Source organism: Andrena cerasifolii, chromosome 3, assembly GCF_050908995.1.
Source record: "Andrena cerasifolii isolate SP2316 chromosome 3, iyAndCera1_principal, whole genome shotgun sequence".
NCBI lineage: Eukaryota > Metazoa > Arthropoda > Insecta > Hymenoptera > Andrenidae > Andrena > Andrena cerasifolii.
This window is the reverse complement of record NC_135120.1, coordinates 19,426,123-19,444,701: the sequence shown is the minus strand read 5'-3', so window position 1 is coordinate 19,444,701 and position 18,579 is coordinate 19,426,123. Positions and strand designations below refer to the sequence as shown.

Genomic DNA, 18,579 nt, shown 5'->3' with positions numbered 1-18,579 from the left:
AGTGCCAAGTCGCAAGTGTCAAGTTTGAAACTATTTTGGCGACAGTGACTCTCGCACTTGTTCTAATCTTCCTCCCCCTTTGGCAACCCTAATTTTAACTTCCGGAATTCGTCGCCAAACTTCCTCTTCGTACTGAAACTTTAGTACCTCTGAATGAAACGCGCAGGGTGTTCCGTTAATACAGTAGAAAGCAGGTTTGCGAATATTTGTTTCAACTATTTCCGCGAAAATAACCCTATAGTTCTCCTCTCGAATAACAGAACAACGCGAGGGCGTCTTTTGTTGCGAGCGACGGGGATAATCCAACGCTGCAGCACGTAAGATCCATTGTAGTTATTAAAACAATACTTTACGCACCGTAATCATTGTAAAATGCGATTCACCGAGAGAATTTCAATTAGGTAATCCCCGGGTGGCTTGGAACTGGAACGCGACTGTTAACGCTACTACTCTGGACTGCCGAGATTAAGCGCGCGCGTGCACAAGCCTCCCCTTCGCGGAGCATTCCCTGGGAATTTTGCATAAGCAGTTTTTAATTCCCACGTACAGATACACTACAAACTGCGAACTGCCTGCAGGAATTTACAAACAAATCTTCCGTGTAAAAATACGATCGCGAAAGGGCTTCGTAGATTGGAAGTGATTACGGGGGAAAAAGAAAATGCATGAAACCGAAATGACCTCCCATCGCCCGAGGCGAATTTCGCGGGAAAAGTGGTTTACCGCTCCGCCCTTACAATTTCCTGCTCGAAGTTCTGCAGATTTGCTTGAGTACTCGACTCGATGGGGGAGGCGTAGAACTCCTCTATTGGACTCCTTAAAGCCGCGTACAGATTCGCAACGTTACCGCGTAGCGTAACGTTACAAAAAGGACGCGTTACGGTGTTGCGATTAAAAATTTAAGTTCCCAAACTTAATATCGTAACGTATCGTACGAGCATAATATACAGAGGTTTCCAGTTACGGACATTCGACCGAGAACGATGTCTTTACAATTATTAATTAGTAGCTGCTTATATTTACATCCACTACTATTTAAATCTTGAGCAAGTTCATCCCCTGCATCCTGCTTTTTGGTTTTATAAAAATACATTGGATGCTTGGGATCTCATATAAAAAGCTTTCTCTTATATGCTTCGATAAATTCCAGTGTTGTTTCTTTACTATTCCACTTCATGTCTCGCCCAGTCCAAACGCAACGGCGGTCTTGATACGACTAGCCATCCAGACTTTTTCTCGTCGTAACCGTAACATCGTATCCAAATTTTGTTGCGCTACGGAGTTACGAATACCGTCCGAAATCTTTACGATTTAATTCTTACGACTTCTTACGAACACGTCACGAATTCTTACGTTACGGTGTTACGCTACACGGTTGCGTTACAAATTAATGAGCTCTTCGGTGCTCGTTGAAAACTTATTAGCAAGCGATTTCGAAGAAATTCGCGGATGTATTAATACATAGTTTTGTCGCGCAGGAATTATATCGACATAATTACGTTACGCCAACATCGTACCTGGAGCTGCTATCCAGTTACGGCGATCTTCTGGGAATGAAGAAACGGGAGTTACAGGCGGCGGCGGAGCGCCTAACCACAGGTTCGTGAAAGTAAATCGAGTTTACCAAAGTTCTTTTAAAGTTCATTGAGGAGAAAGTCTGTGCTTGCAATGAAAGGGGTGTGGTTAATTTTTAATCTCAATTCGAATACTTTTCCACCCGTGTGAGAAGGTAAATAGCTTCCAGCAGTGTTCATTATTATTCTACTAAAAAATTTCAACATTCAATATTTGTGAAAGAAATTCTTTTCTTCTGAATACTAAGAAATCGTTATATGATCACGATTGCACAGTGTGGCCAGATTCCAGACACTTATGGCGCAAACTCATTTAAGAAAAAGCGCCTAATAGCCGAAACAAGCAAATCGCGCCGCGCCAAATTTTTAATCAGAATTGGCGTTTCTTTCGATTAAATGATATTAAAAATATTGATATAAAAGTAACTGGAGGGGGAGTCTCGTGTAACCATGATAAAAGCATGTGTTTTTTAATAATATACATAAAATAAATAAATAAAGAACTTAGAAATCGCCCAAAATGCGGTTTTTTGCAACAAAAAAAATAAGCACAAATTGACTCTCAAAATCACCCGATTTGCGGTAAAGCGCACAATCTACACTGCGTTCCACATTAGAGCATACTCGCTTCGCGCAGGGATACACTGTTGATTGGTAGTGCACCGGCAGGGAAAGTGCTACGACCAATCGCGTGTGTCAGATCCGTGGGAGCTGCGCAGATCGGTTGCAAATCGGTAGGGGCGTTGGTTCACTCTTATATGGAACACAGTGTAGCCACCATAATGGGCGATGGTATCATAAACTGGGAGGATACTGGCTGGTTTTTCTGACATTTTGTTACGTAATATAAAAGTTAACAATTTTACATTGGCTTCAAGTACCTATCCTATTACAACATTGCATCTTTCATAAGGCTGAATCTGGGCTCAAATGATAGACCAAGAAACATAGTATCTTAAGGCACAATTTTCATTTTTATATCTATAAAAGATAATTGTAGGCTAGGCCAAATGTAAAAAGTCTTACTTTTGTCCTCGCTCTCCCCTACAAGTGTAAAAATACATAAAAAAATTGTCCTGTTTCTTTTTTAATACGTGCTCATTAACTGTCAATGTTGCCCCAGTTTACGGTACTTGGTAAAACGAATTTTGCCGTCAGTATCGATGCCAAACTCGTCTCAACGGTCCTCGCCGCTCCGATATAGTACGTACCAGAAATCGATCTTCGTCAAAAAGCTGAAGGTGACCGTGAAATCTCGAGAGCCTTCGAATTAAGTGCAATTTTCTCGCCACCCAGTTTTCGATCAGGCCGGTGTTTGCAGAGGCATTATGTAGTGCCATCAGCGCGGATCGTGTGCCACGTAGGACAGCCCCACTTTCCAAAAGGGGGATCACCTTAAACGAATTAGTCAACTAAATAACTTAATCAAATAAGAAATAATGTCACTGGCTTAGTGCACAGATATTCTTTGTCACCCTTTTTGTCTGAAATTTCAGTTTTTATATGCAACAAATAGTTATTGACTGTTTCTTTAAGCTGTATAAAAATCGCATTTATATCTGCTTCATAAATTTATGAAAAATAATACTTTTCTTCATTGAATGTCCCTGAACCTCGAAAACGCTAAAAGTAGACACAATATTTGAGCACTAACAAGGGAATATCCCGAACCCGAAAATTCAAAAAATTCTGAAACTTTGTGAATATATAGGGAATTTCCTCCTGATTACAATGCAGATTTTGTTTGCTGCCCAAATTCACTCGAAAGGGGTGAAATTAACCCCTGAAAATTCGGCTATTTTCTGATTTCAGCAAACAAAATCTGCATTGTAATCAGGAGGAAATTCCCTACATATTCACAAAGTTTCAGAATTTTTCGAGTTCCCGGGTTCGGGATGTTCCCTTGTAAGCCATCAATGCGTCCATCCCCACAACTGTAAGTTAAATCAACAAACTCTAAAAGAAATTCTCGAATCAACCACGAAAGATCTGTCCTTCGACCTCGTCGACCAGATCCCAACGTCCCCGTCAAACGCTTGGCCATTAAGGGGAGGTTCCGGTCTAGAGCTCCCAAAAATAGGTGATATTTAGGAATTAATTAAAGGAAAACTACTATATATAATTTAATGGGACTTTTTCCATTGTATTAAGGATGTCTTAAATTATAGAAATATATTTTTTGTTTTGTAATTAATCCTTGCAGATGGCACTGGGGAGTCGTTAAAGTCAAGGCGTCAAAAAAATCATCCAAATAGGTGGGACCTGTATTTTCAAAAGTTATTATCCAATTCGACTGAAACTTTTTTTATTTTAAAGAATATACTTCTGGCTAGCGAGAATACCAGAACAAAATACAAAAAATTGAAAATTTATAATTTTTAAAGGCATGGAAAGGACAGTATAGGGAAAAAGTGATTTCAAACTTCAAAAATCGTTATTTTCTTAAAAAAATGTCATTCTTGTGATTTTGTCTGATTTCCCCCGTAGCCAGAAGTATATTCTTTAAAATAAAAAAAGTTTCAGTCGAATCGGATAATAACTTTCGGAGATACAGGTCCCACCGTTTTGAGAACACTGTTTCGAGAAAAACGCGTTTAAAGTTTTACGTGAGTGCCGAGTAACCTAGTGTTACCCATGCATTTGCCGCTACTCAAATGCCTATAACTTCGGGAATATTACAAATTTCAACAAATCCTTTTAAACAAGTATTCCTAAATGGTTGAACATTCGAAAAATGAAATAAAATAAAAATCGACATTTAGACCGAAACCTCCCCTTAAAGAAGCGTTCCTGCCATTTTCCCAAGTGCTGAATCTGAATAGAAAAAACCGCAGCTTGCAGCCAGAGATTCAATCACGATGGGTTGCTTAAGGCGCAGTGAAAAGCAATCACCACATGATTACATCCCGCGAGCAAATAGCGCACAAGCTGTTCACATAGCAACGTCCCTTCGAGGCAAGTTGAAGAATAGCTACCACGGAGCTGATGATCAATGTTCCTAACGTGTAAACTGTTACTTCTAATCTGCTGAGCATGCACAGCAATGGCAAGGCATTATGTGGGTTCGATCCTCGTAGATGAAGCTTGAGTCGTTTTCAGATGCTCCGTTGGAAAGAGGAGATAAAGGATCGCTGCACAGATCCATGGGGTCAAAGGTAAAGAACCCCAGGTGTTGGGTAATTTTGCAGCTGAATAAATTAAGCATGGCCCGTCAGTTGGAAGCTCACGGTACGCGACAACCTTAGACTATCGATTTCGTCTACTCTGCAGCACTGACAGTGACGTTCGTGGGACGTGTCGTGACGTTTAAAAGCGACGAGAATTAAATAACGGTCGACGGGAATAAGCTGACGGGGCGTATTTATAGTGTTATTTAATCAATGCAGTGCATAAATTCTGCCCAAAGTGCGCCTGCTCCCTGACACTCCTTGCTTCTCAACTCGTTGTTCCATTTCTTTTCTTTCTTCGAGCTAACTTGTCAGTCAATCGAGGCCCTCGCAGCCAGAGGGGGCAGGCCATTTTTAACAGTCTTTGAGTCGTGACGTGAAATATCCGATAACAAATGAGCGATTTATTGCAAATAAATAAAAATAGGAATATTAATATTAGTATTATTGAAAAATATATATTTCCACAGAATAAGTACTAGTTATTGAGTTAATAAGGTTTTATTTCTACTTTTCGCACAAAAAATTCTGTAATAAAAATATTACTATTAATATTAATATTAAGCATCATAGAACATTTATTGTTGTAGAATATGTTTTCCCCAAAAATACAAATAATAACTTATCAACCCAATAACTACTACTTATTCTGTTAAAATATATATTTTCAATTAGTGTTATCTTTTTAATTCAATAATTCAAAGCAATAACTTTATAAACAGATTTTTCTAATTTACTCGAAGTTTAGTAAAGCTGGAGCTGCACCCCTCTTGCTGCGAGGTGCACAATAAAAGCTTAAAAATATTAGATCTCCGATCAAAAGCACTCGCTGTCTATTTGCAGAGAAACGTCAATTCCCAAATTGCTCGATCCCCTCCTAAAATCTCTTTGTTGCGTCGAAAGAACGGAATGAAATTACGTCGAGACTTCAGACTTGCTCCGTTGGACCCACAGGACGTGGCCGTGTAAACATTATTTAATTTCAGCTGGGAAGACGAAGGGAGCGGTACCAAAAAAGTTGGATCAATAAATTGAACGCTTTCCATCCCCTTTGCGCGGCCGGAACCGGCTTGATATGGTTAATTAACGAAGCACAGTAGGGGGGGAGGGCTGAGACGAGACTTCTTTGTTTTCTCGTCCCTGGCCAGCTGGCACTTTGATTTTTAATCGCCCAGGCGGGATCTCCGAGAAGCCTCTGCTGTTCCTGGATTTCCATACATTTCCATGTGATTTCGCCTATGTTTCTTGATGAATTTTTAATCAAGTTAAGCGGCAACGTTGTTTAAAGCGGGAATAGGGGCGAGAAGCGAGTAGACGCGTAATTGCAGCGCGCATAAATTAGCGCGCGAACGTAATTCAGTCTTTATATGCGTATAATCGATGGAAATTATCAATTTCCCCATTCCGTGTAATCTGCTTACGCGAATTAATTAATCCCCGCAATTCAAGCCTCGGATGGAATAGACGGTTACGCAGCCGCTCGTAATGTGGCGGATAGAGGGTAAAAATGCCGGGAAGGGTGAAGAAGATTCCCGTGAATCTTCATATATGTTATTATTCCGGGATAGCTTGTGATTTTATGAATTTACGATGCGGGGAAGCAATCTTGCTTTTCCAGTGATTTAAAGGTACATTCTCGTGCAATCCCTTCCAAAATTTAAGATTTTTTTAAAAGAAAACTATAACACACTGGGCAAAAAGTCTTTTTGGTGTTAATTTACAGATCCAGAACTTTTATTAATCAATTGTGTTAATGTACCAAGTTAACTTAAAACAGAGAAGAAATGATTTAAAACTTAAAAGATCGGTAATTAACTTTTATTTAAAAAAAAAAGTAAACAGTTCCAACCCCTGCTGTTCGTTCGACACTGCGTCGTGGAGGAAGAACAATAAAATTTCATTTTGTCATCTTAAAATATTCATAAATCCATACCGAAAAGCCTAAAATTTAAATTTGAATCGTAAAGACCTAAATTTTTTTAAGGGATTACACGAGGATGCACCCTTAATATCTACTCTCCACTTTGAAGGTTCCCTTTCATTTTGTTCCACCGTCATTCCCATTGGATCTCCCTACAGGTCTGGATAAACTGGCGAGCGCGGAAGTGGAGGTGAAAAACATGCAGAAATTACTAGCGGACATGCAACCTAAGTTGATAGCGGCAGCACAGGCGACTGCTAAGATGATCGAGAGGATCACCCACGACACCGTTAGTATCGCCAAAGGAGCGTCGAGCCTTGCTGTAGGCGAGATGCTTCTAAAGTCGTCTCTTCAAGACACACCTCAGAGGAGTTATCGAGTCGCCTCTTGAATTGCACGCCTCTCGGCGACCTTTTGTGCGGATGGGGACTAAAAGCTTGACTATCTTGGACAGGTGGAAGCAGAGGAGACGAGGGCGAAGGCCAAGGAACAGGAAGCTATAGCGACGAAGATGAAATTGGAAAATCAGATGATCAGAGACGAAGCTGAAGCAGACTTGAGTACGCATTTGAGTCCTTTTTTTACGTACTTGTTCCACAATGACTCACAAGGGAAGACCCCGAACCCGAAAATTCAAAAAATTCTGAAACTTTGTGAATATGTAGGGGATTTCCTCCTGATTACAACGAATTTTTTTTTGCTGCCCAAATTCACTAGAAGGGGGTGAAATTAACCCCTGAAAATTCGGCTATTTTCCAATTTGGTGTTATAACTCGCGAAACAACTGAGATATTTTAAGTTTAAATGCTAGCTGAGTCACCCTGTATGTACTAGTCCTCTAATTGTGTGTTCTCCATTCTCCGTATACCAAAGGGTTTTCCCATATATGAATAAATAAATGAATGAATAAATAAATAACTACCAATCCTGCGCGGTGGGGACCAAAGACTTTATCTCCTATGTTTCTCGCCCCCTCGTGTCAATTCCACTGACAAAACTCACTATTGGCACATGTACCAATACTATTTTGAATATCGATATTTTGTTGATCTACTGAATTTCTATCCCCTCGAAGTCACGTACAACGTACAATTTCGTTCTCCCCCGAATTTTCGACGTACGCGATGAAAGTTATCCAATCACTGCGCATAGTTGCAGATACTGTTAACGATTAAATCGATATCCCATTTACCACAGGCCTCGCGCGTCCTATGTTGATCGCCGCGGAGAAAAGTTTAAGGGGCCTGAACAGGAACGACATCACCGAGGTGAGAGCGATGAAAAGGCCCCCAGTCGGCGTGTTACTGGTCATCGAAGTTATTTGTATCATAAACAACGTGAAGCCAGTCAAGGTTCGTTGAGAATGTTTAATAATTCCAGGGGAATTAAATAAGGGAAAACAAGTGTTTTCTGGGGGGTTTTTTGATTTTTGATTTTTTTGTAATATTATTAAGTTAGAATTATACTCTGAAATGCCTATTTTTGGTATGTTTTCTTTACCTTATTAAATTTACCTTACTCCATATAGAGTAGGGGGGTTGCAGGGTATTTGAATATTCGAAATGGGAATCGAGAGTCAAAGAAGGTTGAGAAACACTGGCACAGAGCTTCAACAATTCACTGCGCAGATATCAATTAACTACCCGTGTCAGTATAGAGTGAAACAACCGAAAAGCAATTTAGCGTCAGCACTAGTAACAAAAAACCAATGATGGAAAAACAGAATGTTTAAATTCCGAAGTGTACACTGAGAAGAATGCCCTGGTAAATCTATTTCGGGGGGTATTTATCGATCGTCGTATTTTAAAATGGAAATTACGTTCATTCGTGGGAAATTAGCGTCGCCGCGAGTGGAGTTCGGAATTGCCAGGATTTCAGTTGCTCCGCTGAAAGGGATGTTGAGAAGGGACTTGGGCGATCGATGAAACTCGAGTTATGTACGCCGTCGGCGAAGCACAGTTTTAGCTTTGAAAAAAGCAGGTGATGCTCGGCTGCGTGGCAAATGACTGTTTAAAAGTTAACACTCGGCAACGCGCCCCTCTGCAAATGGCGCATCGATGAAACAACACTTTGCATTCCCAAGCGGAGCGTTTCTTACTTTCGTTTACACCTAGAGGCCTGTAAGGTGAATTTCCCAATTTCTGCTCGCGTCCCCATTTCTGCTCATTTCGTATTTTCCTTATTATTGTAAGCGTCACGTTTGTACTGTAGTTGCAACAAAATAATTCTAAATTATTTGAACATTTACGCGAGTGTTGCACGGGCTTGGGGCTAATCAAAGTGCAGCATAAGCAGCGAAAAATTTTAAAATGAGAGGCACACGATCTTTCGACTGTATTTTAGCTGGTTGTGGTAAAGAACGCTATTGGTATTCGATAATTGGGCAGAAAATAGTTTTCGCAGTAAAAGTTCTTATTTATGTGTCTGCCAAGTGTAGATAGACGGCGGGAAATTCGGCGGAGAGACGAAGCTGGATTACTGGGGGCCCGGCAGCCAAATGCTCGCGGATCCAGGTTACTTTTTATCCACGATGGAGAATTACGACAAGGAGAGCCTCACGGAGGAGATGATCAACAAGCTGAAGGTCTACATTGAGAACCCTGACTTTCAGCCGAACAAGGTTTGCTTTCCAACGCGCAACTTTTTAGCGATTAACGCCGGCGGATTTAAGGGAGAACGCCCGGGTGGCAAACGTTCTGGGACCACTTAACCGCGTCTGACCACGCACGCGGCGTTACTACTTGCTCGTTAGCTGGTTCGCGAAGGGAGTCGAAAACGATATTTTCTTCATTCCCAGACCCATCACTTCTGTGTCATCATCTTTAGCAGGGGTATATTTGTATGTACATAGGCTGTGTAAGTACGCTGCAGCCTAGGGTGGGAAAATTCGGGGGTAGCAACCTCTTCGTTTCTCTTCCCTTCTTTGGTATTTGTTACTTTATTTCATTTTATTTGTCCGTTTTCTGTATTACGTCTCATCGTGTTATTAAAATGAACCGGACGGTTGTTATTCCTCTAATAAATAAATAAATAAATATCACCTACGAGTGCCCTTTTCCACACACTTTTACATCCCATTTCCTGTGCAAGTATAATTTCGCACTCCATCCAAGCCCCCCTCGCGCATAAGTTCCATTGAGCTGTGAATACCACTGCGAGAAGTCTAAGTTCTCAGACTAGTCGTAAGATGAATGGTTTTGGAAGCAACGTACTACATCGACGCGTGGCGAAGTTGTAAGGCGAAAGGTTCGGTGCACTCACTGGAAACGTCCTTTCAGATCGAATACGTCTCGAAGGCTTGCTACTCGCTGTGCCTGTGGGCCCACGCTATGTACAACTACTACTTCGTCAACCTGAAAGTGAAACCGAAGATGGAGGCGTTGGCTATGGCCGAGAAGGCGCTGATAGACACGGAAAGGGCCTTGATGGCCGCCATAGAAAGGCTGAAGGAGGTGGAGGAGGGTATCGAGACGCTACGTGGGCACCTTCGCGTGGAGGAAGAGAAAAAAGCGGAACTGGAGAGAGAAAAGCAGCTCTGCGAGGATAGAATGGCCAGAGCTGTCAGGCTGGTCGCTGGCTTGGCCGAGGAACAGATACGCTGGCTGTCGACCGTCGCTGAGTTAAATAAGTCCTTGAAGAATGCCGTCGGCGATATTCTCCTCGCTTCCGGTACGAATTCCCCTTCCTCCTTCGGTACAAGTGTCTCGGGTGGCGAGTGGCTTCGAGGGGTGCAAAAACTGCTGTGCACGGCGCTGGGGGAATGACCGATTTGGAGATCTAGAGATTCTATGGCACGGGTGGAATTCGCGGGGGAAACTCTCTGGTGATAAATATATATAAAACATTCTGAGTTGGATGTCAATTAGAATGAATTTAGAAATTGGAATACTTTTTTCGGCGATTTGGTTTAACCCTGGGTCGTCACACTGGGCCGAAATGACTAAAAATTTGACTTTGAGGTAAAATATCTTTGAGGCATCGTTGAAAATGATGCTAATAGTAATTTCATGTATCCTCTACAGGGAGAGAAGCTTCCCGAGTGAGAATTTCATAGATTAAAGCTTTTTTATTTATTTTTATTAACCCTTCGTTGACACTCTGGGTGTGAGCCATCCATAAGCTGATTTTGACGCTCTGTATGCTTCTATATGCAAAATAAATACCTTCTTTTCAAAGCCAACTTACAAACTATTTTTTGCCTGAAAATATTATATCTGAACAACAACTGTGTAGATTGTTAGCTTCTAATATTGAAATTTGTAAAAGTTACAATTTTTTGAAGATTTTCTTCGTTTTTTCTCGACACGTGGTAATCCAGAATTTTTCCACAAAAACTGTGATAAAATTTCAATTAAACAACTATTGGAATACATTGCAGAGACTTTGAAAATAACCCATGATTTTTTTCATAACTATTGGATTCTTTAGATGGAAATGGCAGTCGTTCAAAAATTGCTCTGGGTGTGGGCTACCCAGTTATACCAAAGTTGTTCGAAAAAAGAGGTGTGTCAACGAAGGGTTAAAGTAGCATATCTCAAGAGTGTAGCCTTAATTTTTTAGCTAAAAATATTAAAAATTAAAGAAGTTATGATTTCTCAAGCAAGAACATTGCTTCTGGAACTCTTTTTCTTTCAAATTTTTTTTAAACGTGTATGTCAATTTTCAACGATGGGCATGCATTCTACAATGTTCAAACTTTATCTCAGAATTTCTGCGACTTAATTTAACCGATAGTAATCACACTACTACTCGGCATCTAGTCACAGCATAAAACTTTCCATTCATGTTTTTGAGAAACAAGAATTTCCGCGCTTTTGTACTCACGAACGGGACGCTCGCTTGACAGGAGCGATAGCCTACTTAACACCCTTCACCGACAAATACCGAGCCACTCTGCTGTCGTCCTGGAAAAAGGTGCTCGGCGAAGGTGTGCCCCACACACCTGGCAGCGACCCGATCTCCACCCTGGGCGATCAGGTGGAGATAAGGAAATGGCAGATCGAGGGCTTGCCCAGGGATTCGCTGTCGGTGGAGAACGCTGTGCTGGCAATGCATTCGAAACGCTGGCCACTCTTTATCGATCCACAAGGGCAGGCCAACAAGTGGATACGTTCGATGGTTAGTAGAGGAACGAATACGCGCCTCCTGACGCGAATTATAGAGAAACTTAAATTGCGGTTTGGCACTTCAATTTACCATGTTCTAAATCATTAAAAACAATTATAGAAGTTAAGAAAATATATATAGACACATGTCACGAGGTGGCTCCGAGCTGACGGTCTTCTTTTTACGGAGGGTAACCTTGGATTACCTGAAACAAAAAGAAAACAAATTTGTGTATTAAGTGTAATACCGAAAAATGCAGATCAAATCGCACGTTACTCACAAGGGAAGATCCCGAAGTCGAAAATTCAAAAAAATTTTGAAACTTTGTGAATATGTAGGGGATTTCCTCCTGATTACCACGCAATTTTTGTTTGCTGCCCCAATTCACTCGAAGGGGGTGAAATTTAACCCTTGAAAATCCGTTTATTTTCCGATTTTGTGTTGTAACTCGCGAACTGTAAAAGATAGGAAAAAAGTTTCAAGACAAAAGTTACTTCTTTTAATTAGATCTATCATTTGATAAAAAAATATTTTACTGTTCACGAGTTATAATACAAAATCGGGAAATAACCGGATTATCAGGGGTTAATTTCATCCCCTTAGAGTGAATTTGGGCAGCAAACAAAAATTGCGTTGTAATCAGGAGGTAAATTATACAAATTTTCAGAATTTTTTGAACTTCCGGGCTCGGGATCTTCCCTTGTCAGCGAATTTTCAAAATATCAAAAAAAAACGGCCCCGTTAATGCTTAGGCATTACATTACATTTAACAGACAAATTTGTTTCTTTTGTTTCAGACAATCTAAAATTGAGTTAAGAGGTACAGTACAAAGTACCTCTTTACCCCTTAAACGATCCTGCGAGTCGTGTTACCGTGCCATTCTAAATTCTCAGAAAACACGACGGGGATATTATTTTCGTACTTCCTAAGCGTGCCCGGCTCGAAACGAATCCTCTTACGCGACAGCCACTTTAAACTCCCTTCGCGGAAAGCGTGGAAGCTGTTTGCGAGGCGAGCACAGGCTTCGATTTAAATAGACCGTCGGATATTGTGCGAGATACGGCGATCGCTGGTTGGGAAACTGCAGGTGCGCATCAGACTGTGCATTTGAATTTAAGGGGATGAAATTTCGAGAGATTTGAAGGTTTAAAGGTGAGGGATATAGAAATGGAAGAATCTGCGAGGGGAATGTTTGAAACAATTAACTACCCCGTGGACTTCGTACTCTGCGTGTTGTTGGGATGATATAAGGGAATGCAGATTCAGAATATTTCCATTTAATTGAAGCGTTGCGCCTAGAGGGCAACTGATTCACGGCGACATCGGGTGTTACCGGTGTTTTGCACGATGAGATCCACCTGAGACCGCACCGCCGGGCGAAAATTACCATCGATATATCTCGCGCAAGGCCTTCGTGATTTAAAGCGCGTTTAGCGCCGTTCTCCGCCTCACTCCCCTGTAATTAAACCGTTAAAGGGAAAATAGGAAGCGCACGGATAAAAGAACGGGAAACATGAAAGGAGTATAAAGAACGTGACGTGCATGAAAAGGGTATCTGACGGCTATGAAATGAACACGAGGGTGCACCGTGGAAAATTTATCGCCGGGGGCTGCTTAAACTGCTTTTCAGCGGTCTCGAATTATTGTCCATTAATTCTGATTAAATCTTACAGCTGCTTGAGACTAGTATCGGTAGCAAGTATAGGGGAGACCGGGGCTAGTCGATGCGTCTTTCAGTTTTCAATGTTTTTCATTTTTGTTTGAATTAATTGCTTGATAACAAATATGCTGAAATATACTTTGGTCCTTCCTCTTTAATATATAGTAAGCGGAAACTTGAGAAAATACATACAAAATGAATGAAAAAATGTTATTTTGACGATCAATTTGGTTGTTTCAAAACTAAGGTGAATGTCCCAATTTCTGCTCATGTCCCCATTTCTGCGCATTTCGTATTTTTCTTATTATTATATGCGTTACGTTTGTACTATAGTTGCAAGAAAATAATTCTAAATTATTTAAACATTTAAAGCATTCATCTTATTCACTTTTTCTTTATAAAAACGAAGACAGTTAAAAAACGATTGTTAACGTCAATATACACACACACACGTACGCTGGATCGTAGGAATGAATTGAACAACAATCTTCAAATATCTCGCTCAAATGGAGCTACATATATAAGGTGTCGAGATAATTCGTCTGTATCAACTTGCCCCCTGTATCAACTAGCCCCGGTCTCCCCTGATCAATCAGCGGCGGACTGGCCAGGGGGCTCGATGGCAAGTGGGCCTGTGGACCCCCTTGACCCTTTAGCGCCGGCACCTAAATCCTGTTGAAGAAAAAAATATCCCTTTTTTTTATCGTAGAAATGGTGGAATTTTTATTTTTCTTTCAGAGGTGAAAATGCATAAAACAGATGGATGCAGGGTTCAGATAGATCCATTTTTCTCCAATGAATAAAACTACTCTAAACACGTATGTACTAATCTGGTGCAAGCAGCGAATTTGTTCCACTTCCCAAGGGAAAATTCCTTGGAACGGGGAAGGTATCCTATATGAAACGTCCGGCGCTAAAGGGTTAAACACTGTAATCACTAAAAAGTATACATCTGTTTCACAGAAATTTTAATTCTACTTTCTCGCCACTTATGTATTTTTGGAAATTTCATTTCTTCCTTATAAAAATTAAATGACAGCCTTGTAGTTGTGGGTGGGCCGCCTTTGTCTCCTGGCAATCAATATTTCTGGATCCAGTTCGCCACTGAGTAGGTATATTATTAGAGTAAAATAACATTTCGTGGATGCTTTGGTGGTAAATAGTACAAGGACAACGGGATATCCATCGTGAAGATGTCGGACAAAGAAATCCTTCGCGTGCTCGAAACCTGCGTTCGGTTCGGCAGAGCCTGCCTCATAGAGAATGTCGGACTGGAGCTGGAGGCTGGCTTGGATCCGATACTTATGAGATCGTTGTTCGAGCATGGCGGAGCATGGTCCGTGAAGGTCGGGGAGAACATCATCCCCTACAATCCAGAATTTCGTCTTTTCCTCACCACCAGACTCGCTAATCCTCACTACACGCCGGAAGTGACAGTGAAAATACTACTAGTCAACTTTGCCCTAACTGTCACGTAAGTTGTGCACATTCTTAGGAGGGAATAAATTCTTTCCACCGCGTCTTCCGTAGATTAATCATTCATTGGGTAGGATATCTAGATCTACTTTTACTCTTACTCATTTAGATGTATTATTTCATATATTTTCTATGAGTAACGATAACAATAATAATAATAATAATAATATTTTCTCTGTCGTCGTTTACTTCCTTTAAACATAGCGTCCCCTCTTTCATGCTGTCGCGATTTCCTTAACACTACCTTTCTTCTTTCCTGCCTTTCTACTTTTTTTACTGTTTTAAACGTCTCATTGAGTTAGGTAGTACAGGAGCTTCGCCCATTCGCCAGTATAATTTGTAATTAAAATAGTGTAATAAAGGCGTATATTAGTATTATTATCTAATAAAATAGGCTTCTGCAAATCTTTTTAAATTTCCTATTGTATCGTAAGTTCTTCCCCGAGTTTCCTGATTAGTTGCGTGCATTTTTGTTAATATCTCTTCATGTGCCTTGCTGTAAATATTGAGCGGCGGTATGTTTATTAACATTGTGCTTTATTGGACTGTAAAAGTGGCTTAGAAGACCAGATGCTCTCGTTGGTCGCCATTCAAGAGCGACCCGACCTCGAGCAAGCAAGAAACGCTCTAATTATATCGAATTCTGAGATGAGAAGGGAATTAATGGAAATTGAAGACAGAATCCTCTACAGATTATCGGTCTCCGAAGGCTCGGCCGTGGACGACATGGATCTGATCCTGACCTTGGAGGCTTCGAAAGTTAAGAGCGAGGAAATCAAGGTGTGTTCTAACACTGAATTGCAAAGGGATATACATATCTTGAATATTCCATGTAAATCGTTTCGTCAGTGATGAAATAAAATGTTTAAGGAGCCCGATTGTGTTTAGAAGCGAAAATATACTTTCAATGCATGCAAAATGATTGTTAGAAGGAGTATGTTCCGCGATTAAGGGACTCAAGGTCCCCAAATCACTGGCGAGTGGTTCTCGGTTCGCCTCTCACACAGTTTATCGCTTGCATCGCAGTTAAAAATGGAGGAAGCCGCGATCACCCAGGCAGACATCGAAGTAACCAGGTCCATGTACATCCCAGTGGCAGTCCGGGCGCAGCTACTTTTCTTCTGCCTCTCCGACCTGCAATACGTCGACACGATGTACCAGTACTCTCTGGAATGGTTCGTCGAGATCTTCAACAATAGCATAATCGCGACGGAGAAGAGCGGTCAGTGCAACGCATCCTTTGTTACCAGTTAATTACTGTTTTGGGAGGGGAGTAACGGAGAGAGGGAGAAAGACTGTAGAAGGAATTATGGGGTATAGGGAAACTCCGAGTTGGGGTTAGAGGAGTGGGATGATGGAGGGTTAAGGATGATGGAAAGCGGGGGAGGAAAAAGAAAAGGGAATTTGGGGAATGGAGAATGTGTGTAGTAGGAATATGTTGATAAATAGGTGGAAATTGAGGGGTTGGAGAGTGGAGGGTGGGGATAAATTGAAAAATAAGAAAAATTGAGGAGTTGAAAAGTAAATGGTAGGGACAAGTTGAAAAATAGGAAAAATTGAGGAGTTGAAGAGTAGGAAATAGGGTTAAGTTGAAAAATTGAGGAGTTGGAGAGTAGGAAATAGGGTTAAGTTGAAAAACTGAGGAGTTGGAGAGTAGGAAATAGGGTTAAGTTGAAAAATTGAGGAGTTGGAGACTAGAGGGTGGGGATAAATTGAAAAATAGGAAAAAATTGAGGAGTTGAAAAGTAGATGGTAGGGACAAGTTGAAAAATAGGAAAAATTCAGGAGTTGAAGAGTAGGAAATAGGGTTAAGTTGAAAAATTGAGGAGTTGGAGACTAGAGGGTGGAGATAAATTGAATAATAGGAAAAAATTGAGGAGTTGAAAAGTAGATGGTAGGGACAAGTTGAAAAATAGGAAAAATTCAGGAGTTGAAGAGTAGGAAATAGGGTTAAATTGAAAAATTGAGGAGTTGTAGACTAGAGGGTGGAGATAAGTTGAAAAATAGGAAAAAATTGAGTTGAACGGCAAAGGGTAGGGCCATGTTGAAAAATAAGAAAATATTTCGGACTTGAAAAGTAGATGGTAGCGATCTACCATAGGAAAAGAAATGAGCAGTTGAAGAGTAGAAGAATAGGATAATCCTATGACGTGATGAAAAATGAATTTTCAGACGACATCGAGAAACGCGTAGAGGGCATCAACCAGAAGTTCACGTTCTCCCTCTTCACGAACGTGTGCCGCAGCCTGTTCGAGAGGCACAAATTACATTTCGCGTTTCTCGTCTGCGCGCGGATACGAATGAACGACAACTTAATCGACGCAGGGGAGTGGAGGCACTTCCTCGCGGGCCAGGAGCCACTCGAAGTAAGACCCATAAAGGGTTCATCGAACCGTTCACCCATTGTCACTGAATACAGATATACAACTGACAATGAAATCTATTTCCATAAAGGCTGAACCTATGTAGACCGCGATTTCTGAAACGTGCGTGGATGAACGAACCCTCAGAAATGTCCCCGTGACATAGGGTAGGTGTACCGTTTGTGGCCATTGCACTGTTTTTGGCCATGTGCATAATTATCTTAATTTTATACAAGGTTACATTTATTGCTTACACAAAAAAATATTATATTTTTTAAGAACTGGCCAACACTGGTACAATACCTTAAAGTGGCCACAAATGGTGCGTCTACCCTACGAGTAGGAGTACAGGAACCAATATTTTTAATAAAAGACATTAGAACGAATAAATCTAAAAAAAAATCCTAAAAACAAAATTCGAATCAAAGAACATAATCGCGCAGAACAAACAGGATACTCGTGCAACGAACATTTCCAAGCGAGGCTGCTGGGAATAAATATCCCAGCGGTGAAAGCTGAAGCCGTTGGGTAGAGAATTTTCTCCATCATTTGATCCTCCGTGGTCTGTTTGAAAGGCGAGAAGCACGATAATGAATTTCGCAGAGATATCCTGCGAATAAATCTCGGCGGAGCAGCAACACCAGCCGCGGAGGATCAAACGGATTGGAAATGAAAGGGAACAGGGAAAGCCTTTCGCGGTTAGACAGTGGCAAAGATCCTCGATTTGCGAAATAGATAAAGGGTGGCAGGTGCGAAATGGATTCCGAGGATCACGCGGAACGCATAAAGCCTTCTCTGTCGCCGTAGGACGGGCCGAATCCGGCCACGGATTGGATCACGCCGCGCTGCTGGAAAGAACTTCAGGGGCTCGAGAACCTTCCGAAGTTCGACAAGTTCGTCGAGTCCTTCGCGCAAACTCTGGCCCAATTTAAGCTGGTGTTCGACGCCCAAGAGGCGCATGTGTGAGTGAGATTTAAGCTGCGCTTTACCTTCTCGAACGCGGTAATTTATTCGCCCTCGAACCGAGGGTAAAAAGATGTAGACGGGGTGAATTATTGAATCCAAACGCCCCTTGCATTTCGCCGTATAAAATTACTCTTAAAACTCAATCGTCGCGGCTTCATTTCAAATCCTCTGCATTCGTATCTTCCACTTTGATCAATTCTGAAATGTGCCACACTCTTAGGGGTCGTCTTTAAATTAAGTAAGGCTTTTGAGGAGAGAAGCCTTACGTGAAATTTTTTATCCTATTTTTTAATAAATACAAATTCTATCGTTAATGTTCCAGAAAAGTACTTTTAGCTTAGATTT

At 41.2% G+C, this 18,579-nt stretch overlaps 1 protein-coding gene across 1 annotated transcript in view; it reads left to right on the top strand.

Moving 5' to 3' along the window:
- Positions 1-18,579, top strand: part of LOC143367288 (dynein axonemal heavy chain 1) — a 153,249-nt gene that overhangs the window by 127,576 nt on the left and 7,094 nt on the right. Inside the window, exons 38-49 of the mRNA XM_076808925.1 lie at positions 1,479-1,599; positions 6,821-6,951; positions 7,117-7,222; positions 7,860-8,014; positions 9,100-9,282; positions 9,941-10,331; positions 11,509-11,780; positions 14,593-14,903; positions 15,460-15,685; positions 15,932-16,127; positions 17,078-17,271; positions 18,076-18,230. Coding sequence (XP_076665040.1) covers positions 1,479-1,599; positions 6,821-6,951; positions 7,117-7,222; positions 7,860-8,014; positions 9,100-9,282; positions 9,941-10,331; positions 11,509-11,780; positions 14,593-14,903; positions 15,460-15,685; positions 15,932-16,127; positions 17,078-17,271; positions 18,076-18,230 — 2,441 coding nt within the window. The remainder of the gene's footprint in view (positions 1-1,478; positions 1,600-6,820; positions 6,952-7,116; positions 7,223-7,859; positions 8,015-9,099; positions 9,283-9,940; positions 10,332-11,508; positions 11,781-14,592; positions 14,904-15,459; positions 15,686-15,931; positions 16,128-17,077; positions 17,272-18,075; positions 18,231-18,579) is intronic.